Source organism: Chiloscyllium punctatum, chromosome 31 (genome assembly GCF_047496795.1).
Source record: "Chiloscyllium punctatum isolate Juve2018m chromosome 31, sChiPun1.3, whole genome shotgun sequence".
In the NCBI taxonomy this organism is placed as follows: Eukaryota; Metazoa; Chordata; class Chondrichthyes; order Orectolobiformes; family Hemiscylliidae; genus Chiloscyllium; species Chiloscyllium punctatum.
Window position 1 is genome coordinate 76,981,802 of NC_092769.1, and position 25,387 is coordinate 77,007,188.

A 25,387-nucleotide genomic window follows, 5' to 3' on the forward strand; every position below is an offset into this window, starting at 1 on the left:
CGTAGTTACTAATGGGCCCCGTTCTGGTGCCCACCCGCGTAGTTACAAATGGGCCCCATTCTGGTGCCCACCCACGTAGTTACAAATGGGCCCCATTCTGGTGCCCGCCCGCGTAGTTACAAATGGGCCCCGTTCCGGTGCCCACCCACGTAGTTACAAATGGGCCCTGTTCCGGTGCCCACCCACGTAGTTACAAATGGGCCCCGTTCTGGTGCCCACCCACGTAGTTACAAATGGGCCCCGTTCTGGTGCCCACCCGCGTAGTTACTAATGGGCCCCGTTCTGGTGCCTTCCCACGTAGTTACAAATGGGCCCCGTTCTGGTGCCCACCCGCGTAGTTACAAATGGGCCCCGTTCTGGTGCCTTCCCACGTAGTTACAAATGGGCCCCGTTCTGGTGCCCACCCGCGTAGTTACAAATGGGCCCCGTTCTGGTGCCCACCCACGTAGTTACAAATGGGCCCCGTTCTGGTGCCTTCCCACGTAGTTGCTTTGTACACAAGTTGGAACCCAACGCAGGACAATGGCAAGTACTTGTTTATAAGAACAGGAAATGTTCATAACTACCGGATCTTTAAAACTCCACCCCTGAACGGGATTGCATTGATGAGTACGATGGCTTGTTAAGTCAGAGACCCCATGACACTGAACGAGAGGAGTGTGCAGATTGGTTGGTGAGTGGACTCATTGTTAAAGCCGTGTCACGGAGATGACAAGCTTCTGAGAGGGCTTGACAGTGCACACGAAGAGAGGTTCTTCACACTTGTGGGAACGTCTGGGACCACTACGAGGGGAGTGAATGTGTGGAATTCTTAACTGCAGTGGACTGTCGAGTCTGATTCATTTAGGTACATTCAAGGCTGAGATGGACAGATTTATTATTAGTAAAGGGATTCAAAGGTTATGGGGGAAAAAGATTGGAACGTGGAATAGAGTCTGAATAGATCAGCCACAAGTGACAGCAGCCTTTAGAAGGATGAGAAGGGATCTCATAGAAAGATATAAAATCCTGATGGGAGTGGGCAGCCGAGATGCAGGAAGAATGTTCCTGATGGGGAAGTCAAGAACTACGGGTCACAGTCTTAGAATAAGGGGTGAGCCACTCAGGAGTGAGATGAGGAAGAGTTTCTTCACTCAGAGACTCCCAGATTGCATGATCAGCCATGTTCAGATTGAATGGTGGTACTGTTCGAAGGGTCGAAGGGCCGAATGGCCTCCACCTACACCTAGTTTCTGTGTCCTGTACAGCTCTTAGGTCTTTAGGTCTCATAGAATGCACCAGTTGGATGATGGCTGACAGTTAACTGCCCAGTTTTACATAAACTAAAATCAGGCAACTTCACTCTGATTGGTCAAGATGGAAAGAATATGGGTAACACATTGTGCTCGTTTCTGCCTCGTTCCTCAGCGTGATAGTGACAGTTCACAGAGTGCCAGCTTTTCCCGTCTCCCTGCCACGTGCAGCTGAAACTTGGCTGCGTCCTTGAAACAGTCATTCCATTCAGCCAGAGTCAGTCGGACCTGCCTTAGACAAGCAAGGCCCACCTCAGCAACTCCTTGTGCCTTCACATCCCAGAACCCTCATCAGATCTGTTCCCTTCCCTCTGAACGGGAGAGAACCTCACCGGCGTCCTGCTCACTGTTACACACCCTCGCTCCTCCACTCAGCACTTCTTTCAATCCCCATTTCAGTCTCTAAACATCAGCAGGTCATTCCCAATCTTAAAGGTGTGAGAACTGTGCCAGGACATCTCTGTTCCACCCTCCCATAATCACACCAACCTGCCTCTGAGCAGAGCTATCCAATTTGACCTCTCTGTCTCGTTTCAGAATGTTCTCCCTCACTGAGTTAAAAGGGAGAACTTTAAAAAAAAAGATAAAACCAACTTATAAAAGGTCACTTTTTATTTATTTTATTTCTTCATTTTTCTAAATTCTTTCTCTCCCGAAGAACTGACTGCCATCGGTGGTGAGAATTGCAGCCCAACTCTACCTAGTTTCGATTCCAGCCTGGGGCGACCGTGTCAAATTTCCACAGTCTGTGTCTGTGTGGGGTTCCTCTGGGCGCTCAGGTTTCCACCCACAGTCCACAGATGTGTAGGTTAGGGTGGATTGTCCGTGCTAAATTGCCCATAGTGTTAGGTGCATAAGTCACAGGCGAATGGGTCTGGGTGGGTTACTCTCCGGAGAGTTGGTGTGGACCTGTTGGGCCAAAGGGCCTGTTTCCATACTGTAGGGAATCTAATGATCTAAATAGGGTGTAGGTTTGATATCCAGATGTTCCATTACCTGGCTAGGTAACATCATCAGTGGCTTCCCTTGGAGGTCACCACTGATGATGTTACCTAGCCAGGTAATGGAACATCTGGATATCAAACCTACAGCTCAGCGAGCAAACCTACACCCTAAACCTCAAGCTGAGCTACAAACCTTGCAATAATCTAAATTGCCCACAGTGTGCAGGCTAGGTGGATTAGACACAGAAAATGCATGGTTACATGGCAGGGTGCAAGGGGAGTGCGCCTGGGGGGGGAATGCCCTTCAGTAGGTGTGGACTCAATGGCCAGAACAGCCTGTTTCTACACTCTAGAGAATTTGTTTATTTCAAAAATATTTTTCATTCATAAAAAAATCTTTGTACATATATGTTGTCATAAGCAACTGTACAGAACTGAGTGGTGTTATCAAGTAAATGAACAAAACAGTGTGGACTGTGACTTTATCCAAAAAAAACCCAAAGGCCCCTCTTCCACATACAGTTCTAATATTTACATATACTGGAGACACTGGGAAGGAAGGTCCAATAACTGAATAGATCCCCTTTTACCATCAGCAGGAAGACCTCAGACAGTGGTTTTTTTCTCACTCTACCTTGGCAGTAACTGTCCCATACTCATGCGTTCATGTGATAATAAAGCTGATTCTAATTCAATTTTTTTTAAAACGGTCCTTTCGCACATAGTCCTGGACCTTGGAATGTGCTGTCTGCGACACTCGGTCAAGGTCAACTCTTTGTTCTGGAAGACTAACCAGGTTCGGGCAGACCAAAGAGCATCTTGCACCGAGGTGATGATCCTCCAGGAGCAGTTGATGTCTGTCTCGGTGCGCACCCCAGAGAACAGACTGTACAGTATGGAATCCCACGCCACAAAGCTGCTCGGGAAGCACTTCAACAAAACCACTGCAGCTCTCTCCAGACTTCCTTTGCAAAGGCACATTCCAGAAGCAGATGGGTGACAGTCTCAACACAGCAGGGATCCTATGATTTTAATTGCATATAATAGAAGGCCTACAGTATGGCAACAGGCCCTTCGGCTCAACAAGTCCACTCTGACCTTCCGAAGAGTAACCCTCCCAAACCCATTCACTTACCCTATTATCCCATATTTACCCCTGACTAAAGCACCTAACCTTCACATTCCTGAACACTGCAAGTCAATTTAGCACGGCCAACTCTTTGGAATGTGGATCTTTGGAATGTGGGAGGAAACTGGAGCACCCACAATAAACCCATGCAGACAAGGGGAGAACGTGCAAAATCCAAATAGATGCCAGTGGCTGGAATTGAACCCGGGTTCCTGGTGCTATGAGGCAGCAATGCTAACCACTGAGCCACCATGCCACTCCAATTTGTACTCAAGAATTCCCTTTTGGAATATTGTATGTAACTCTGGTTTCCCTGCTATAGGAAGGATGTTGTGAAACTTAAAAGGGTTTAGAAAAGGATGTTGCCAGGGTTGGAAGGTTTGAATTACAGGGAGAGACTGAATATTAGATTAGATTAGATTAGATTACTTACAGTGTGGAAACAGGCCCTTCGGCCCAACAAGTCCACACCGACCCGCCGAAGCGCAACCCACCCATACCCCTACATCTACCCCTTACCTAACACTACGGGCAATTTAGCATGGCCAATTCACCTGACCTGCACATCTTTGGACAGTGGGAGGAAACCGGAGCACCCAGAGGAAACCCACGCAGACACAGGGAGAATGTGCAAACTCCACACAGTCAGTCGCCTGAGGTGGGAATTCAACCCGGGTCTCTGGCGCTGTGAGGCAGCAGTGCTGACCACTGTGCCACCGTGCCGCCCAGTGCTTCCAAATAAAGCTGTTGGGCTGTAACCTGGTGTTGGGTGATGTTTAACTGATGCCCAAAACGTTGATTCTCCTGCTCCTCGGATGCTGCCTGACCTGCTGTGCTTTTCCAGCACCACACTCTCACCTCTAGCAGCATGTGTGCAGAGAGCAAGCAGAGTTGACATTTCCGGGTCAGGTCAGGTGACCTCCCCCATTGCAGAGACCCGCTGGCCATTGCCGTCCAATCGGAATGGGACACAGGGAGATAGACGTGCGGGTGGACCAATCGGAAGGCCAGGAAAAGACCGATGGCCCGGCCACCGACGGTCGCGGCCGGCGGCCAATCAGAGGGAGGGGTGGGGACACGAACAAAGGGATCGTTCGGAGGGCGGTGCTTACGGGGCTTGATTGACGCGGCGGCGGGGCAGGCGGAAGAGGGAGCGCGTGACGGACGGGCGCTGCGGCCAATCGGGTGTGGGCCCACGGCGGATTGGCAGCGCTGGCGACCAATCGGAAAGGGTGAGCCGCGAGGGGGCGGGGGCGGTTCCTTTGGGAGAGCGCGGCGCATGCGGAGTGCAGTCCGGCCTATTCCGCCGCGCGAAGATGCTCGAGGTCGAGTGAAAGGAACCCTCCCCGAGGCCCGGGCGTTAGCGAGTCCGTTAGAGCACAGCACCCGGCTCCAACACCGAGACCAAGTAGACGAGGCAAAGGCAGACAAAACAAAGGTCACCCACAATCACCTACTGACCTTCCGATGGAAGAGCCGGGCCGCTTCTTTATGATGTCTTCGTTCGGTCAGGCGCCGCGGGAGCGAGGTGAGGCGGCTGTTGGGGGATGGGGTGGCTTGTAGGGGCGGGGTGGTTGTCTCGCTACGGCTTTCCCTCCGGCGCCTGTCAATCAAGGGACACGTGTTTCCGGTTTTTTTTGACGGACAGCCGCCCTCCCCAATAGTCGCCCTCGGTTCCAATCCCCCCCCCCAATCGGAAGCTGACATTTTTTTGACTCCGCCCTACCTGACGGTTGGACCGACCCTTCCAATAAGGCAGAGCCGGTTTCCTCTGATTGTCGGGTGCCCCGACCAATGATAGGCCGGGCTCCGTTCAAAGGCTGGTTTCGACCAATCAGTACGGAGCGGGCGGGGTAGCTAGATCCGGTCCGACGTACGTGGAAACGGGCCTATCCTCAGTTTGCATCTGAGGGACAGGAGCCTTAGCCAATGGGAGTCGGTTCCTCCGCTGATGGATGGACATCTCCACCAATCGCTACGCTAGACGGTGGCCTCGGCCACTGGGAGACGAGTTCCCGCCTGACGGACGGGCGATCCGACTAATGGAACCACGTGACGAAGTGCGCCCTCCCTCCCCCCCGGTCCAATAGGGGCGGCGGCGTGGCGCCGGACGTACCCGCCCCCCCCCGCTCCACCGTCCGTCAAACCGTCTCCCTGAGGCCGCGGCCGCCATGTTGTGGCGCCGACGCCGCTCAGTCTCCGGCGCTTCCTTCGCGGCCTCGCCGCTCTGAGCCCGCCGCTCCTTTACCTCAGCTTTGAGTCTCCCCTCGCTGACGGCCGGCCGGGCGGGCGGCTCGGTGAGGGATCGGGATTGCCCTCAGCAGCAGCAGTCTCCCCCCTCTCCCCCGGGGACGGTGTGTGGGGGTGAAGTGAGAGGGAAATGGCGAGCGGGGCCCACACCTCCCCCGCGGGCGGCAAGATGCTGCAGGCCGTGGGCAACAAACGCGGTATCGAGAGCCCAGCGCTCGACGGTGAGTCAAGTGAAGTCCCTGGACCGAGCAGAGGAAAACTATAAGAGAAATTCATCGTTTATTCGTTTTGTTTGTCTTCATTCTCCGGTTTGTTTCCCTTTAATTCTGTTTATTTATTCGTCTATTTCATTGTATTTAAACCTATTCCAGTTCCTAAACCTATTCTGGCTTAAATTTGTTTCACCCATCCCTGTCTTTTTTCCCCCACTCCACTTTATTTAAACACGTTTCTACTCCCCCCCCCCCCCCCAACACACCCACACACACACCCACCCACACACACACCCACACACACACCTCGCTTCCCTTTCTGTCTGCCCACGCGTCCTTTGGATTTATTGGCGTTTCTGTCTCGACCATGGGAGGTTTCCTATGTAAACAGGTCACGCGGCAGTCCTGGCCTCCCGCCACTGGGGCGGCGCTGCTGGCGGTCTCCTAGAGACCTTTCAATAGACAATAGACAATAGATGCAGGAGTAGGCCATTCTGCCCTTCGAGCCTGCACCGCCATTCAATATGATCATGGCTGATCATTCCTAATCAGTATCCTGTTCCAGCCTTATCTCCATAACCCTTGACTCCACTATCTTTAAGAGCTCTATCCAATTCTTTCTTAAAAGAATCCAGAGACTGGGCCTCCACTGCCCTCTGGGGCAGAGCATTCCACACAGTCCTTTCAGTCTAGTGCATCCCTGAATTACAGCAGTGGGGGCTTGCTATGTAAACGTGTCACAGGGTTACGGGGTAGGGTGGGGGGGCTTCCAGGAAATGCGTCACACCTCAGACCTACCCGCTGAGTCCCCGAGAATTGTCGGCGTGGGGAGGATTCCCTCGTCGGTTTTTGTGCACGGCCTATACTGACGTGCCTGGTGTTTTTTTCCCCCCCCCCCCCTTTTAAAAATTATTTTAAAGATGACTTTGGACAGAAGAGGAGGAAAAGAAGTCGCTGGAGCAATGAGACTTCGGATCAGAAAACAGTCATTCCCGGGATGCCGACTGTGATTCCACCCGGACTGACCCGTGATCAGGAGCGTGCTTATATCGGTAAGGATTTGACCCACTTATGCTGCCTGTTCATTGTTTCTATAGGTAATCCAAGTCTTAATTCAAAGTGTAATCATTTTAAAGTGAAGCGTGTGCTGCAAATGTTCAGATGCAAAAGTTTCTTTATAAATGCGATGTATAAACTGCTGTAATGTCTTTTAAGATTATTTAGATATATTGGGGATGCCACAATAATCAGTTACAACTCGGTGACATTTTATCCGCTGCCTCCTTACTTTGGCGCTCGTAGCTTCTGCTTTTACAGACATGAAACGGGATGTTTTTAACCAACTTTTGCAAATGTATCCAGATTTTATGCGGCCAAGCTCTCAAATTGATGGTGGTGTTGTCACTAGGGCGCCAACCAGGTTTGGGAGGGTGGGATTGTCACGAAATGATTGAATTAATTCAAGTGGATCTCAAGCGGGGGGGGGGGGGGCTGACAACATATGGAAGCACAGTTCTCTATTTGTGGCTGACTGGAATTTGGGAGTGCTGGTGGATGATATTTTTGCTGAAGGTGCATCAGTTAGGTCAGGTTGTCCCCTGGTGCTCGCAGTCTGCCAGATAAGAGGAACCTAGTGACGACACTGCCCATGAGAGCCGAGCTTTTCTGTCTGAAAATGTGTGACCAGTGGACTGCAAGGACAGATTCTCGAGCAACCCGTATCTAGATTGACCACTCAGCCCTCTGCCTTTCACGTCAAAGGAGGGACAGAGTCAAATCCTGAACTGATGTACATAAGGCAGGCACTGTACAGGAGCTGGTCATTTTAACCTACACTTTGAACTCTGGTCCTCTGATGCAATCAATTTTACAGCCAAAAACACATCTCTCATTCAAACGCTTGACAATATATCATTGGTATCACCAAACGGTTTCATTAATTTTCTGTGAATTTTTTTTAAGATGGGTTGTTTAACAGGTAGCAGTTTTCCCAACTTGTCCCTCCTCACCAGCAGGTGAGGAATTGCCCAGGCCCCGCTCCTATCTTGATGTTCACAGCTTCTATTTTGTGTGACACTTCTGATTTTTCTCTGTCGTGGCGAGAGTACTCACATGGTTTTGATGGGCCAGTGATACAGTTTCAGAATCTGTCCCCCCTCCCCCAACCCTGCCCTGTTCTTTTCCTCTTGTCAAGACCTGCTTCTGAGCAGCCAGATTGATTGAAATTTACAATGTTAGAGCTTTTTATTCCTCTATCTCACCAAACCCTCAAGTCTGGAGAGCTGAAAAGATGAAAGTTGTCCCTGACACACTAGCTTCTGAAGACGGTTGATCATGCAATCATGGAGAGTTGCGCTGAGAATTCTTAATGGAATTGGCTAGTTGACAGAAATGTTCAACTGAGATGATTGCTGCTCATTGCTAAGCCTGCAATTTGTCTATTAACTGTGCCAGAAGAGAGGCTTCTGCAGAATACGATGTCTAGCTGATACACTGCCGTCCATTTGATTGAAATACTTTGTCATCTTTTACTGCTGAAATGTATATGGTGTTCACTTGTGGGTTTGAGGTGTTAGGTAGTGCAGTCAGCTTTTATTCCTGTTGACCAGTTGCTGTTGTCTGAAGTGAAAAGATGTGCCCTTTTTCAGTCCCTCCTTTTCAACTGGCAAAAAGTGAACAGTGTTGAGGGTTAAGTCAGCCCTCTTCACATTTCTGTCTGACCCCTTTCGGTGGTGACAGAGATTGAAATCAGACTTATGTCATCTTAACACGGATCAGTCATCATTATTTAGTGTCTCGCCTGGTTTCCAACATGGCCATTTTTCAGGTTACTCAGTTTATAATGTGTTTTTGAATGTTTGAAGAGCTTTTAATTAATTGATTCATTTCCTTGCCAAGATAAAATGTTTTTGCCCCTCTTTAGCTTTACTAAGGTTTGTCTTTTACTGAAAGCGCTGTGCATGACTACCAGGTTCCAACACTGCCTTGTTCTTGAGCATTAAGTTAAAATTGGCAGGTTCTACCTAGCTTTCAAATTGAACTCTAGATGATCCAGGAGGTTGAATGAACAGGTGTGACTGGCGGCAGCAACAGGGCTGGAAGTATCACATTTCTCCCCACTTGCCCGAATCCTGATCCGATGGGCCACCAATGCATTCGATTCGTCTTGCTGTAGCTTCTCCCCAGCTCTGTTAGATACATGGAAATTGGATTGCACTTTACTGCATTGTCAAGCTTCCTGTGTCCCCGAAATGGACATGTCTGCAGTGGATATTTTCGGATACTTACTGCTGAGCTATTACTTTGGGAAAATGCACCTGAAAAATTAATTGTTCTTTACAAGTTTACTGTTTAGGATTGCCTTCTTGACTCCTGACAGAGTGACGGGTAGGCCAGAAGACCTACTTTAATCAATCCGAACATAACGGAAACTAATCCTTCCAGCCCTGAAGGAGCAGCAAACTACGGACTCAAATTAAACTTTGTACTTCTAACAAAATTGTTTTTGTATTGTGGCAACCCTAATATGGACCTTTCCTAGCTGTAATCCTGTTCTTTTTGATACTGTTACAGAGCACGTGTTTTAAAAATTACCCTGTGTTAGGATTGTGTTGCAAGTTGGTGTCTTAAATTTCATTACCGATATCTTGTTTTTATTTTTGACGAAATGTTGATGCTGTTTTTGAAACGTTCATTGCACTGTGCCTCCAAAGCTCCGTGCTGTGTTTTGATAACGATTTGAGAATTTATGTAACTTTTCTTTTCCGTCCTTTTTTTCCTAACCTGGTTTCTTCCAGTGCAACTTCAGATTGAAGACCTGACCCGCAAACTGCGTACTGGAGACCTTGGTATCCCCCCAAACCCTGAGGACAGGTTGGGAAAGTTTTAAACCAGCTGACAGTAACAATTTTCCTTTTCAATACTTGGTGTCATCGCATAAGAAATGTGTGATGTGGTTTGTTATTGGAATTGGATAATCTCATGTTTATGGTATCCTTTTACCTTAATGCTATTTTCAGTACAGGAATGGAAATGGTCACCATTTACATTTATTTTGTTCTCTTGAGGTTAAAGGTTTAATCATTTTCTTTTAAAACTTAAAACATAAAATGAACTGGGGGTGAGGGACAGCTGTGGTCTCAGTTTTCTGTTGATTTCTTTCAAGGAATGGGGTAGTTCAGGGCAAGACAGTAACTGGAGAGTCAAAATCTGACAGCCGCACAGCAGATAATGCTGGTCACTTTGCCATGTAATGTGTTGGCCGTCTCCCTTCCTCCCTCCCTCCCTTGTTGTCTTTCTTTACCTTTCTACTTTCCTCATTCTTGCCTTGTACGACAATTTCAATCTGAGTTTTCTCCCATTTCCCTTTTGCATCCGCTCCAAACTCCTTGTTAGGTAATTTAGATTAGATTTCCTACAGTATGGAAACAGGCCATTTGGACCAACAAGCTCACACTGACTCTCCAAAGAGCATCTCACCCAGACCCATTCCCCTGCCCTGTATTTACCCCTAACTAATACACCTCACATTATGGGCAATTTCCCATGGCCAAACCACCCTAACCTGCACATCCCTGGACGCTATGGGACAATTTCCCATGGCCAATCCACCCTAACCTGCACATCTTTGGACTATGGGAGGAAACCTGAGCACCTGAAGGAAACCACACACAGACACGGGGAGAATGTGCAAACTCCACACAGTCACCAGAGTTGGGAATCCAACCTGGGTCCCTGGCGCTGTGAGGCAGCAGTGCTAACCACTGAGCCACTGTGTCTCCCCAGTTGATATTCCCCACCCTCTCACCCAAAGCAGGAACAGATTTGGCTTGACCTGTCTTCAAAGCATTGTTTACAATGAAGGCAGGGAAGTTACCTTATTTGTCTTAATTAAGTTTGCGATCTTATGGAACCTAAGTGCCTCCTCCTCCCCCACCACCTACCCTGCAACTATTGTGACACTTCGATTTGTTCCAGGTAGTGAGCTTTGTTCATCCAACATATCACCTGGTGGGAAACAGCTGTACTGGGTTTTCTTCCCCAGTATGAGATCCCCATTGTTTCCTGAAAGTAGCAAGGTATCTGGAGTCAAAGCAAAAAGGCCCACTTAACCTTCCCCATCTAGCAGGACCCTCCTCTCTTTTCTCCCCACAGAACAAAAGGCAGTACCATCGGCAATGTCGGGGGAGTGTTCCTGCAGTTGGATCTCTATGACTTGGCTCTTTCTCCTCTAGTGTTGTGTGTGTCCATCTTGAGGCCACACTCCAATTCCGACTATAACCTTTGTCCCTTCTCGCTCACTGCTATCAGCTTAACTAGATCTCAGGCCAACCTTGTTAACATTACTGTTTTCTCCCCATATCTCATTCTAAATGTGTTCAGTGGGTGCAACGCACCTTAATCTCTATCAGTGCTTGGTGAATAGTGACTTGCCTCCGAGCCTTTTTAAAACGGCAAATATAATTCAGAATTTATTTTGTTCTCCATTTGCTTACTTAACGGTTTTATTTTCAATTAATAATGAATACATCAACAATTTCAATCCCATTGTAGTTTGAGCAGTTTCCGGTGCTGGTTTTGGTTCAACTTTTGAATTGGTGAAAATTTTATTTATTGTTTTCCTCTTTTGGTTTGCTGCCCCTTTCGCTTGGTGCTGTTAGGAAGTGACCACAGCTGTCCTGGAGTAGTTGTTAAACTGTAAAATAAGTTCTTAAATGAGTAACAGAAATTTTAATTTTTTTATTTGTTTGCACTGATGAGAAAACATGTTGGCTTTCTTGTTCTGACCTGCCTTTCTCGAGTGTTCGCCAACAGCCAATAATACTCCCAATTGTTTAGGAAATCCACTGGTCCTGTCAGCCCTCCTGCTTTTAGCTGTTAGTGTGGCAGTAGAGGGGCCAGCTTAAGGGCTGTGTGTGTGTACCAGTCAGTAAAGACACTCCTCACTGGGGCTGTATACATATTTCAGTTGGGTACTTGTCAAATACAGATTCCCTTTCGTAAGTGACCTTCCTGCCATGGAGCAACCCAGGCTTTCACTTCTCATGGGCAGACCGAGATTTTGGGGTGGTTGGTGGTGGCAGTGTGTCATCAATGGCTACAATCCGGGCATACACCAGATTGACTGGGCCAGGAAAGTCCTGCGTCTCTGCCCAGCCTCTCAGTTGAAAGTGCCAGTTTAGCTGGGTTCTTGGGCATCTGTAGTTTGAGCCTGGTCTGCCCTGTGGTCCAGTTTCTGTGAGCATGAGCTGTCTTCTGGTGGCTTATCCTCTGGAGCATTTGCACTTGAAACCTCCCTTGTCCTGGTATAGAATCTGATTATTGCCTGTGAGCTGTCCTCTCCTGTCCCATGCCCTTTGTTTCCAGGTTATACATTGATACTAGACATACTGTAAATCTTCAGTTAATCCATAGTCGAAACCTCCCCTCTCTTGTCTCCATTAAAAATTGATGTGGCTTTGTCGATCTCAGTGCCTCCTATTCCTTGCATTGACAAAAGCCCGGGCGTTTGTCCATATGGGATGGTTGTGCTGGGATACAGTGTCTTGTAAAACCTCCCAGTACACAACAGTTTGGGGTCAGGCATTGAATGGTAACCGTCAGTTGGTCAGAGAGGTACTGGTGACTGGGAATTCGATACCCCAGCGATCCAGTCCCTTCCAAAGCATAGAGAGAAAATAAGGCTTGGTGATGAGACTAGGCAATCCCGTTGAGTGGGTTAGGCACTTCACAATTAGTTGCAGAGGAACATCAAATTTTCAAATGAGATGGGCGGACACTATTTCATTCAGATAATTGCTTATTCAGTTAATTGATTCAATGCCACTCTGGGGCTCAGAGTTTTCAGAAGTTTCCTTTCTCCTCGCACTACCTGCCTTGCACCCTCTCTGCCTCAGGGTTTGTTTCTGAGCAGACAGACACAGACTTGTATGTAAGGGACCTGCAGCATTGGTGAAGCTTCTCCATCCATAAGTTCAATGGGATTGACACACACTGAGCACTTGCTAAGTCCACTCCCCATTAAGGAGACGCGGCAGCAGCATAGCATGTGCGAGCCCATGCTCCTCCATCCCCATAAGCCCCACCCACTTGAGAAGTTCGGATAATCGAGGTTCCTCTGTATGTTTTCTCGTGTACACAGGAACTTCGATTATCTGAACAAAATACTCCCCGTCCATGCCGTTTGGATAGTCAAGGTTCCTCTGTATATGCGGCTTTGTTTTAGGTAGGATAATCTGCTGCATTCTCACAAATCAACTCTCCACAAAGACCTGAATGTAGACAGCCCTGAGGTTATGTGAATTAAAAGTAGAGGGTTCTATAGGGAGTAGGCTGAAATGGCTGGCTGCAGGACCAGTAGCGTTCCGTTGGCTGTTCCTAGCACAGGGCAGACTGATAATATTTTCCATTTTGTAATCGTATTGATGACCATTTTAGTAGCTCAGTGTCTTAATTTTTTTTAAAAAATCATATTTGGTTTTGGTTAGCTGAAGCTGCACGAGTTTTAGCTTGAGACGGATGGTACTTGACCAGCAGCTATTGATTCTAAAAGGTGATGATTCATTAACTAGCAAGGTATCCAGAAAGAGGCCTCAAGTTCTTAGGGTTGCACCGGTGTAAGCACGTCTGTTTGCAATTCCTGTACGTGCACGCCAAAGGTTTCACTCTGTCTGATTGGATTCTGCTTTGTTTGTCTTTGGGTTAACTTGGTGCAACTAGATTTGAAGGAAAGCTAGACTAAATTAAAATTAATCAGATGTGTAATGTGCCAAATTTTGCTGGTAAAGCAGAAACCATTAATTGCAACCCTAGAAATGCTGAGGCCTGTGTTTACAAGGTTGAAATGTGTAACCCAACTTTTATTGACATCTTAAACCAGTCCCCCAACCCATGTCCTTTTTAATCAAAATTCCCCTTTTGTTGACGACTCTTGTAAAAAGTCTTTTGAAATTTGTATTTAGTCTAAACTAATAGCAGGGTTTACAGGTGCGCTACGTGGGATCCAAGCCTGTATTGCATGGTTTGGAAAGAAGCTGTACTTTTCCTGACCATTTATACTTTTTTTTCATTTAATTGTATATCCAAGAGGAAAGAGAGAGGGAAGCGAAGCAGTCTGGGACTGCTAGCAAGGCTTAACATGTCTCTTTAGCACAGAAACTGCTCAGAGGACTAGCAAAACTAGTTGAGTAAATCCGGGAGAACAGGTTGCGTCCCATCAATCGATACCTGAAGAAACTGGAAAAGGCCGTTAAGTGTCTCGAATAACTCCTTTTTAACTTCTCAGTCTGAAGCATGTGTCAGCCAGTAGCAATATTTTTTAATTTTTCTTCTGTTTTAGTATATGATTTTTTAAAATGAGTTTTGTGCAGATTTAATGTTGTTGCCAGTGGATTTCTAATCTGCTAGCTTGAGATGTAATCAAAGCCTCTAACCTTTTGTCTTGCCTCCTTATGAGGTCGTCACAGAATAAGACAGCACCCACCCTATATTGCTGAGTTGTCGAACAGATCTCAGTTCCTTACAGGGTGGGAGGGAGAGGAAAGTATACACAGGCACACCTCTTGTTGACTGGGTCTGTGTTCAGAGATCAAAAATCACCTGGCGGAGCAAAAAAATGGGGTGTGGGGGGGAGGGGTTGGCTTGGGATAGGGCAGCTCCGGGCCCCTCACCAGCAGCAGGCGTCCGTATATTCCGAATGGCACTTCCAACAGATACCAGGTCCCTGCTTATCCATGGAGTTGGGTCAGCCTCCAAGATCCCTTAGGTTTGCACTCCTGATCTCGAAGCCTGATAAGCATGTACTGCTGTCAGTCTTCCTCCACGAACCCCCAAGACTTTGGCACCACTGACCCTCTGCGCTACCTGTCTGCTGGCATGGAGTTGCTGCATTTGACTCCCTGGCAGCTCATTAGAGTTCTTCATGTTTCTCTCAGTGAAGTTAGATTAATTTGCTTTTCTCTCTCTGTCTCTATCTCAGGGGAGGGTTGTTTTCCACTCTGAGCCATCTAGAATGATCAGCCTTGAATTCAGGGATACCCAAGGGATAGAGGGAGCCAATGACAGGTTGCTGAACAGTTTTAGTATCTGGGCTATGAAGGTACAAACTGCAGAGCCTGAGGAGTCATAGTGAGGTTCAATTTGCTTTTTGCTTATTAGTAAACACCTCAGATTCCATAAAGTAACAATCTTTATTTTTGTCAAAAGGAAAGGGATAAAAGCATCACTGACGTATGGTTAGCTCTGCTGGGTACGCATTCTCACACAGCTCAATTCATGTTAGCCCCAGTTCCAGCACGTTCTGTGTGGGTCTGAGTGATACGGAGAGGGCTCCCACTGGGGATTTTTGAGCCCGCTCAGTTAACAAGAGGGGTATCCCGGTGGTGGTCAGCTGACCTCAAGTTGGTTTTAGAATGACAAATGTTACCTGATTTTTTTTCAATTATTTCTTAAATCTGTCTCATTAACTCCCTGTTCACAGCCTTTAGCACAAATCAAAACCAGCTCGAGTTTAATGTAGTTTACTGCCTCTCCAGCCATACAATGTCGATGTGGGCGTGAGCACTTTGAGTGGTAATTGTCGTCTACAGCCAGTGGTGTTAACCAGTTCAACAATTTAGGAGCACAATTCTCAGCTCAGGCTAACAACAACTTGCTCATTTCAATGTCTCATATCCAGTGCTTAAGAACTGTGGTAACTAAGTTTGAGAGGTTTAGGGAAGTGTAGGAGAGGTGCTTTTTAAAAACATTTTGCTGCAGTAGAGTTACTAAGATGCACAGCTCACGAGTAAGGTGGTTGTGACGGCTTGTAATCCCTGCACAGGTCCCCCTCACCTGAGCCAATCTACAACAGCGAGGGCAAGAGGCTCAACACCCGAGAGTTCAGAACTCGGAAGAAGCTGGAAGAGGAGAGGCACAACCTCATTCAGGAGATGATTGCCCTCAACCCTGACTTCAAACCGCCAGCAGATTACAAGTAAGTCGGACTTGTTTGGGGGAGATTAGGAAGTACAACCAGTCGCTGGCAGCCAACCTTTAAAGGAAGCTTGTTTAAAGATAGAAGATTGGTGGAGGGTAGTGAAGAGTTTTGTGGTTCGAGCAGGCAGCTGAGCCATGAGTATGGAGAGGGGAGTGTAAGGCACTAATTACTCGGTGGATATGATGTGTCTGGGTGGGGGAAATAAGGTGACTACCATGTGTTTCATACAGTCAGGCCCCCTTGAGTTTGACGGTTTGGTAAGGTCATGATTGATTTGAATGTGAGGCTGATTCAGCCCCAAGAGTTATGAGTGAAGAAGCAGCCAAAACAGTTAAACTCTGGGTAACCTGATCAGGAGCTGAGTGTGAGAATGTACAGATTAATGAGTGATAGAAGACTGGTCAATAGCAATACTCATCAAGGTGAAACTTGATGTTTTTGGGGCACCAATAATTTTTAGTGTGGAACTGAAGGAAAGGGATTGGTGTGCCTCACTGCTGACAGTATCTGGAAACAAGAGCCTTGAATGAATGTGTAGTAATGTGGCAGGAACCCTTCTCCTCTCTGAATGGAGGCTGAGAGCTGAGCAGCAGCTGAGATTGAATTGTTGTCTCTGTTGTGGTGTGCTGCTCATCCTTGGCCTTCTGCTTTGCACGGCCTGTTATGGCTTGGCTGACAACTTGTTCCTCGGTGCACACAAGCCATTAACTTTATCTTCCTTTCCTACAGGCCACCGGCCACACGTGTGAGTGACAAGGTGATGATCCCACAGGATGAATACCCAGAGATCAATTTTGTCGGCCTGCTAATTGGACCCAGGTATAGTGGCCGGCTCTGGTCCTGCTCTCCAGTTTGAGAGGGCAGTAAACCCTTTGGGTGGTGGGAAATGTGTCTCTGATTTTACCATGTTATGTGGATTTGCCTGTGCATTGTGAGGTGAGAGTGCTGCTTGTGCTGTATGATTGCAGCAATATAATGGACTGAATCATCATGTTCATTGGTTGTGAAGCACTTTGCAACATCCTATGAATTGCATTGGTGTGACATCCTGAATCTTCCACTGAGATGGTTTCCCATCCTGGAGAGCTTTGTCTAGGGACCTTGCGATGAGGTGCTACCTGTCCTTTTGCTCTGAGTTTGTTGTGACCCTGCCCTGTCGCTCACGCTGTCTCCCTCTCCCTTTTTCAGAGGCAATACATTGAAGAATATCGAGAAAGAATGCAATGCCAAAATCATGATCCGAGGGAAAGGCTCAGTGAAGGAGGGCAAGGTTGGCCGGAAAGATGGGCAGATGCTGCCAGGGGAAGATGAGCCACTGCACGCTCTGGTCACAGCAAACACGATGGAGAATGTGAAGAAGGCAGTAGAGCAGGTTAGAGGGCTCATGCTGAAATAGACCTGACTCTTTCTGTCAAAGCTATCCACGGGGCAAATGTAGCTCTGTCCTGTGAGCCCAGTTTGTGCCATCAGGCTGTCTTGTCTTGCATCTCATTCTGCTCCTACAGTGGGGCACTTGGTAATAATCAGTGCCTCCCTCAGTTCATTCCTCCAGATGCATGGCTATTGTGGCCTCCTCAGGGACATCCTTACTGCTAAACGCCAACAAAGGAGTTCATGTGTCCTGATTGTTGTCGCCTTTAAAGTTTGATGCCATCTTTCCAATCTTTCTTGATAAAGACCGCTAAGCTAACATCATGTTTGCCATAGACGTATTCTCTTTACTAGTACCTGACACACTGCCTTCTGGGTAGGTGGTTCTTTCTATAAAGGAAATTTCTGTCTCTCCCTGTGTTATGGACAAAGCAAAAACCCTTTTTCTCATTCACCCTTTGCTTTCTTCCCATCATAATATAGGAATGCAAATCATATGTGAAACTTAATTCAGAACACACATTTCCAAATGGTACTATATCCATCTTACTGTCCAATGACGGAGGCTCAATGTGTTCAGCAGTCATAGCGATGCTCTATACAGTATACGTTCCATCAACCTGATCTTGTTCTGAGTCCGCTAGCTTACACCGCAGTAAGCTCACTTCAATTTGGAGCATGTCAGGGCTTCCGAGAGCCTTTCTACTGGAAGAGACTGCAGTCTTGGCAGATTACATACCTGCTCCAATCCAGCCTTGACCTGTTCCCCTTCAATGTGGCGTTTTAGTTTTGTAATGATGGGTGAGCACCCAGTAAGAAAGAGGAGTATGTACTGATCTGGCTTTAATGGGGCTGCTTATTCTCTGTAGATCCGAGGTATCCTAAAGCAAGGTATTGAAACCCCGGAGGATCAGAATGACCTGAGGAAGATGCAGCTGAGAGAATTGGCTCGCCTCAACGGCACTCTCCGGGAAGATGACAACAGGTGAGTTCCTGTCCCACCTCCTGTTCGTTCAGGAGACTTGTCATAGTGTTCTAGCTCCTAGGCTGTAGGAAAGGAGGGGATCTGGCCTGGGCATAATCCCAGACCCACAATAATTGCAGCTGCAATGCCCGGTGAGCAATTCACTAAGTTTACATTCGGTCTCCCAGATGTGGAGAAGATGTGGTCTTTTCACTGCCTGGCCACTTGTGAATAGGCATTCTGCCAGTCCATTAGTAGCATGTGATGTGTCTGTTTGCTGGAAGTTTCTGGGCAGCTACAAGGTTTTGATGTGACTATCTCTCCTCCCCACTTTGTAGGATACTGAGACCTTGGCAGAGCACGGAGCCCAGGAGCATCACCAACACAACGCTGTGTACGAAGTGTGGTGGGGCAGGCCACATTGCTTCTGACTGCAAATTCTCCAGGTCAGTAAGTTGATGCTTTGAAGGCCTGTTGTTGATCGATTGTTTCGGGGTTAGAGATTTGAGTGGAGAATTGTTGCTGTTTTAGCAGGCTGGATTTAACTGCAGCCTGGTCATAAACATGTGTCTGAGGGGCTGCTGTACAGCCAGGTTTGCATGCATTCAGGGTTCTGAACAGTTGGATTATTTACCGATGCCTGTGATTTATCCTCATGTCTCCCTGCTGCATGGTGTGATGCCATGCAAACGGGACTTTATCCCAACAGGCCAGGAGACCCACAGTCTGCTCAAGACAAGGCACGAATGGACAAGGAGTATTTGTCGCTGATGGCCGAGCTAGGAGAGGCTCCGGTGCCAGCATCATCGTCTTCAGCACATACGAGCTCCGCACAGCCTAGTGTCCCACGGACTTCTGGGCCAGCTAGCAGTCAGCAGCAACTTCCAGTGAGTGTGAGCTTCCTCTGTTTACTCACCACCTCCTTGGTGCGCAACCTGATCCACTGCCTCATTGGTGTGAAACTTTTTTGTGCTTCCCTTCCCCACCGCCCCCTCCATAAACAGGGTTAATGTGTCGCTGCATTGTAAAGTCTTGACTCTGCTGTCTCTCTTTACAGAATAGGCCTCCGTGGATGAGCTCTGGTCCCTCGGACGCCAATAGACCCTACCATGGGATGCATGGTGGGCCGCACCCGGGTTTCCCCCCTCCTATGCCCAGCATGGGTGGGCATCCGCTGTCCCACAATCCCAATGGGCCTCCGCCTCCATGGATGCAGCCACCGCCACCTCCGATGAGCCAGGGTCACCCTCCTGTGCACCCCCCCATGAGTAAGTGAAATGCTGGAGCGGACGTGCCTCCTGGTCTGTGTCTGAAAGGTGCTTAGGGCACAGAGCTGCGGCTTGGTGTCGCTCACTCTCGTGTTTGTAGAGGTGGGGGCTTTTGTTACTTGGGTGATTTCATCGTGTCGGGGAGGAAACCTGAACACAGTCTGACACAATGCTACAAGTCTCACGAGAGACAGGCAGAGAGCAAAGGTATTGTGGGCACATTTTCAGGCACGGTTTGTGTCCCTTAGCCCAGCCCTGGGACCATCTCCAGGATCTTGCATGTGGATGTGTACATAAGAGCGGTGAGAGTTTCTGTTTGTTTAAAAGATATTGCTGCAGTGGGGAAGATGTTAGAAGGAGAGCTGGATTGGCTGGGACTTCATGCGTTTCTGTGAGAGTGTGTGTATGTCTATAAATAAATATTTTAATTTCCTTGACCGAACGCTTTGTCTCTCGTTGACAGACATGATGCACCACCCAATGGGCATGTTGCCACCACCACCCCCACCTCCAGCCAGCCAGCCTCCACCCCCACCCAGTGGCCCCATCCCACCCTGGCAACAACAGCAGGCCCAGCAGCAGCAGCAACAGCAGCCCCCACCACCACCCAGCAGCAGTATGGCCTCCAGTGCACCCTTACCCTGGCAACAGAGTGAGTAAGGATGCATTTCTAAATCTTGTTTGTTGTTTTACTTTGGAAAGCTTTCAGTAAATGCTTGTTAATGGGCAGTGACCTGTCTTTGTTTATTAAAAAAAAATGCTCTTCGGTCTGAAGATCTTATAGTTTATGCTCTCTGTCAGTCTCTCTCTCTCTCTCTCTCTCTTTTTCTCTTTCTCTCTTTAACCCCACCCCCTCTCTCCTCCCTCTTTGTCTACTCCCCCTCCCTCCTCTACCATCCCGCTCCCCATTTCTGTCCTCACCTCCTCCCGTCCCTCACCTGTGTCTCACCTCTTTCCCCCTCTTTCTTTCTTTCTCTCTTCTTCCCCTTCTTTCTCTCTCTCGCACCTCTTCCCGCTCTTCTTTTTCTCTCACTTCTCCTCCCTGCATCACCTTTCGCCCTTCCTTTCTTGTCCACCCATCCTTTCTCTCTTTCCATTTCCCCCTCCTTTTTTTCCCTCCCACCTTCCCTCTTTTGTTTTAATCTCCCACCCGCTGCCCCTCTCTCTTTACTGCCCACCTTTCCCTGTTTTTTTTCTCTTTCTCTCCCTCTCTGATTGTTGCCTATTTCTCTGTTTTCCTCCCCCCCTCCCTCTCTCTCCCTCTCTCTCCCTCTCTCTCCCTCTCTCTCCCTCTCTCTCTCTCTCTCTCTCTCTCTCTCTGCTCTCTCTGTCTGTTGCTATGCAGTCGATTAGACATCCTCCCTATGGGTCAGTCTCCGTGCTGTGCTGTATAAACCCCGTTAGCCGCCGTGGGCAGCTTTGCTGTGAGCACCCTGTTTGCAGCTGCTTCAGCAAACTGCCTGCAGACACGAGCCGAGGTCTCACTGCCTCAGTAACTAGCCTGTCCTGGAGCTGAATGCCCAGTTTGTGCTTTTGCGCTCACTTTCCAAGTGACTGCCTCTGTGCCTCTCTCTCTCGTTTTTTGTTTTTTTCTCCCCTCTTTCAGATACCAGCACCACGACGACTACTACAGCGAGCGTCCCTCCATGGCAGCAGCAGCCGCAGCAGCAGCCTCAGCCTCAGCCGCAGCCGCCGCAGCCTCAGCCACAACAGCCCCAGGTGCAGCCCACCCCCGCCTCCAGCGCCGCCCCACCCCCGCCCATGCCTGCCGCCCCTTCTATGGTCCCCCCTCCCCCTGGGGTCCAGCCTCCCCTTCCCCCCGGGGCGCCGCCCCCGCCGCCCCCTCCCCCGCCCGGCACGGCAGGCATGATGTACGCCCCGCCCCCTCCCCCGCCCATGGACCCCTCCAACTTTGTCATGATGGGGATGGGCGTGCCAGGCATCCCGCCCTTTGGAATGCCCCCCGCTCCGCCCCCTCCCCCTCCCCAGACCTAAAGCACCCCTTTTTCCGATACCGATACCCTCGAACCATGTTCAGATAGAGAAAGGAATTCATTCTAGAGGGAGCCAGGGTCGCAGTGTTGCCCGCTGGCATCCTGTCTTGCCAGGGCACGTTTGTGCTTTTTTTTTATCGTTTTAGAATCAAAAAAAAGGGGGTGAAAACAGGCAACTGTTTTTAAACCAAAAAGATAACTTAGCGAACAGCCTCTGCACCTTGATGGGATAGAACCGATCGAAGCCTTTAGATGAAGACGGTGGTTGTGAAGAGGGGCTTGGCCTGAAGTAGAAACAGTATTAAGACCACGAACTGTCTCTCTCTCTCTCTCCCCCTCTCTCTTTCTCTCTGTCTCTGTCTGTCTCTCTCTCTCTCTCCCTCTCTGTCTCCTCTCCCTCCCTGTCTTTCTCTCTGTTGTAAATGAACCACTTACTCTGCGTCTCTGAAGCATCAGTCTGCACCTGGGTTGGGCTGCGGATGGTTATAAAGAGGAAAGCAAGTTGGGCACCACGTGCAGAGATCCTGTTTGTGCTGGCGCAGGGCAAGCTGCCCAGCGGCTCATTTGTGGTTGGGGGGGGGAAGGGATGGGGTTCGGTGCAGTCGCTGTCTCCAGGTCACGCCTTAACCCTGGCCCCCACCCCGTCCCCCTACCCTTCTCCTGAGAGAAACATGTGGAAGCTGGGCTGTTGGTGCTGTATATTCCTCCACCCGTGAGATTATCTCCTGTGTTTGAGTACCTTCTACAGAGAGTCCACCAGGGAACTGGACTGGGCATTGACGTCATCTGTATAAAGTTGGAGTGACTGCCCTTGCTGTTTCTTGCTCGGAGTGGTGGTGGTGGTGGTGGTGATGGTAGGGGCAGGCTGCATAATGGGAGAGAGCTGGAGGAGAGATCGAACATCCGTGTAGTTGTTCTCTTTAAATAAAAAAAAAAGCGACAGTCCATCCTGTCTTTCACCACGTGACCCCGCAATCTTTACGAAGACGTATGTCCAAGATGGCTTCCCAGTTCTTTGTTTTTTTTAAAAAAAGCAGGCTGCTACCGCCACTCTGTATGTCGCTAACTCATGCTGTGATCAGTGTTTTGTCTCATCCGGTGACTTGTTTTTAAACCTTGTGTTGAGTTTCTCTTTTTTTGCTATTGTGAAATGATGTAAACCATTCTTGACTGCCGCGGTGAGCGTTGCATGACGATCGCGTTTTATTTTGTTGCTCTCAACTTCCCCCCCCACCCCTCCGATTCCCCCTCACCCGCTGAGCCGCGGTTTATTTTCTCTTGTGTTTCCCGTTCTCTTCCCCCACTCCCTCAGGTGGAGCTTCAAGCGAGGGGGCCGCAAGGAGGATTAAGAGGGGGCCTGTCTCTTCCCAACCCCCTCCCCAAATCGCAGGACTTGCAATGGAACCTCTGCTTTCCAGAAGATGGACAGTGAAGGGGGGCTATTAATCACTGCCAGACCGTGAGCCGGGCAGCGGCTGTTCCCCAGAGCTGCTGCTTTCCGCTGCTGACCTCCAGCACACACGGCTCTCCGTTCCGGGTTTACTGTCCCTTTTAACCAACTACCTTTTTGTCTCGTGACATTCTCGCAGGACCGGTGTGTTTAACCTTTTTAATTCGAGCTTGAGGTTGGAAGCCCTGGTATGTTTCCATGCTCTTGTTTCCTCATGCTCTTACTCGATGTGAAATGTTTAAAGAAAATAAAGTGGGGGAGGGGAACGGTAGGGGGAGGGGTGGGTGCAGGGTTCACAAAATAAACTATGTTTTCTTAGCTCTCGTCATGTTTCTCTTCATTTTTTTTTTATCAGACTGCTTCCGTGCAGTGTGCTTTGGTTAAAGGAATGTGCTATGGTCGTCTTTTTTTTTAAAAAAAAACTTACTCACTGTATTTAAAAGGAAAATAAAATCCAAATTTCTCCAAGCAACTGGCTGGAGTTTGAACTTGATTCTGGGGATTGTTGACCCGTGCTGACCACTGTGCTGTTATACTCCAACACGGAGGGCTTGCAAGTGGGAGAATGGTACCAGTTAGGAGCAGCTTCCAGCCGTTCAGCCCTTGGAGTCTACGTAAATGCAGCAGGCGACTGCCATCTGGCCCTCTGCTGTTCCATAAGATTGTAGCCTCAGCTCCACTTACCCGTCCTCTCACCCCAGCCCTTAGATGATTTTTTTTTGGACAGGAAATTAATTGTGGCTTTGAAAACTTCTACTGAGGCAGCCTCGATTACTTCAGAACCCTCTGGGTGGAGAAGTTCCTCCTCAATTCAGTCCTCAGTCTGCTCCTCTTAACTTTGAGGTGATGCTGTCTTGTCCTAGTTCCACCTCTTGGTTCATGCACAAGAATGCCCAGGTCCCTTTGCACAGCAGTGTACTCTCACTTTCTACCTTTTAGCTATTAGTCTTTTTTTTGTTATTCCTTCCAAAATGGATGACTTCACATTTATTAACTGTTCAATATTATTGTGACTGCTCTCTATACTCCGCATGCCCTACCTTTACAATTCCCAACTCTAAGTAAATCCACCACCTTTCAACAACATTAAGTGACCTCCAATGCTCTGTGGGAGGGGACTTTCACGTACTCCCAACGCTGCAACACAATTTCTCCTCTTTTGTTAACTGAGGAAGTGGGTACTGTTAACATTTAAAAGGTATTTGACTGGATATGTGAATAGGATAGATTTGGAGGGGTGACCAGCCGGAGAAGGTTCAGAAGCGATTTACCAGGATGTCCTATGGTTCAAGTCTTTCACTCTGTCAGGTCTCGGGATCTTCTATATTTGAGTAAGCTCTGCCCTCATTCTAAATTTCACTGGGTGCAGTCCAAGCCCCCCTCAACTTTCCTCATAAGCCAAACACCCCCTCATCCAGAAATTTGTGAAAGTTAATCTTCTCTGATCTGTGTCTAATAATTTTGCTTAAGTAAGGAACCTAAAGCAAGTGTTCCAGCTATTCAATATTCTGTGCAGGTGTAGCAAAACCATGTGTTCATCTTACAACAACCAATATCTTTCCAGTTGCCTGCTGAATAACTTGCTGTGGTTGCACATTAACTTTGCAGTGGACCCTTCGTACCCCAGATTTCTGCCTCTCTGTTCAATAATATGCTTTTTTAAAAAACCATTCATGCCTAAATGAGCAAATACATGTTTTCACTTTATACTCCTATCTGCTAAATCCTTGCCCACTCATTTGCCCTGCGTGTATCAGAGCCTTCACAAACCTGCTGTCCGACCCAGGTTCAGATTAAGCCTTCATTGTCGTGTGTGTCAGAAACAGGAGTGCAGTGAAAAGTTCTCAATGTCGCCATGCACATGCCATTTTAGAACAAGGTGGAAATAAGGAACTAAGAGCTAAACATTATCTTACACAAATGTGTCTGCAAAGTTAAGAAGTTCAACTGTAGCCGTGCTGGGACCATGTTTCTTGCAAGGGCTCGATCTCCACTCTGGCTCAGTCTACCCTGGTCTCATCGTGACTTTAGACGTTGGGAGAACCTCCATCCCCGCGATTGGATCTTAGACCTGCATAGCCCTGATGCAGCCTTGCCTGTGGCCCGTGTGCTGATCCTCCGTCTACAGTCTGGCCTGTCATGAATTCACAGTCCTGATGAAGGGCTTTTGCCTGAAACGTTGATTTTCCTGCCCCTCGGATGCTGCCTGACCTGCTGTGCTTTTCCAGCACCGCTCTAATCTAGACTCTGATCTCCAGCATCTGCAGTCCTCAGTTTTGCCTTGTCAAGAGTTCACCGTGAACCCTGGGTTACATCCCCAGTTGCTGCCTTACACAGATTAGGAGGGAAATTAAGAGATGCAGGGAGAGAAGGAAATGGGAAAGACAGAGAGGGGGGAAAATAGATGCAGAGAGAGGGGAACGGGGAAGACAGAGAGAGGGAAAATAGATGCAGAGAGAGAAGGTAGGCTACTGCAAAAAATACGGAAGTATGGCATTGAGGGTGAGTTGGAGGTTTGGATTAGGAATTGGCTGGCT

The 25,387-nt window shown here is 48.4% G+C and overlaps 1 protein-coding gene across 8 annotated transcripts; it reads left to right on the top strand.

Annotated features, from left to right (window-relative positions):
• The first annotated feature begins 4,642 nt into the window (after nt 1–4,642).
• On the top strand, nt 4,643–23,318 carry sf1 (splicing factor 1). Of its 8 annotated transcripts, none has more exons than XM_072551163.1 (13): nt 5,503–5,836; nt 6,748–6,879; nt 9,625–9,700; nt 15,648–15,800; nt 16,533–16,622; nt 16,992–17,175; nt 18,044–18,159; nt 18,477–18,584; nt 18,848–19,025; nt 19,196–19,406; nt 19,870–20,062; nt 21,013–21,125; nt 22,713–23,318. In XM_072551163.1, exons 1-13 carry the CDS (start codon nt 5,746–5,748, stop codon nt 22,844–22,846), a joined length of 1,779 nt encoding a protein of 592 aa, XP_072407264.1. In that variant the 5' UTR covers nt 5,503–5,745; the 3' UTR covers nt 22,847–23,318. The 8 variants fall into 8 exon arrangements, with proteins under 8 accessions (XP_072407261.1, XP_072407260.1, XP_072407262.1 ...); XM_072551164.1 differs by having other exon boundaries at nt 19,870–20,058; XM_072551160.1 differs by lacking the exon at nt 5,503–5,836 and adding an exon at nt 4,643–4,893 and having other exon boundaries at nt 21,013–23,318.
• Nucleotides 23,319–25,387: the final 2,069 nt, after the last annotated feature.

What these genes read in the sequence shown, in the direction of transcription:
- sf1 (XM_072551159.1), top strand. Translation starts at nt 5,746, where the DNA reads ATGGCGAGCGGGGCCCACACCTCCCCCGCGGGCGGCAAGATGCTGCAG. An exon ending in TCAGGAGCGTGCTTATATCG is followed by an intron (nt 6,880 to 9,624) that starts GTAAGGATTTGA and finishes GGTTTCTTCCAG; the next exon opens with TGCAACTTCAGATTGAAGAC. An exon ending in CTCCGGGAAGATGACAACAG is followed by an intron (nt 18,160 to 18,476) that starts GTGAGTTCCTGT and finishes CCCACTTTGTAG; the next exon opens with GATACTGAGACCTTGGCAGA.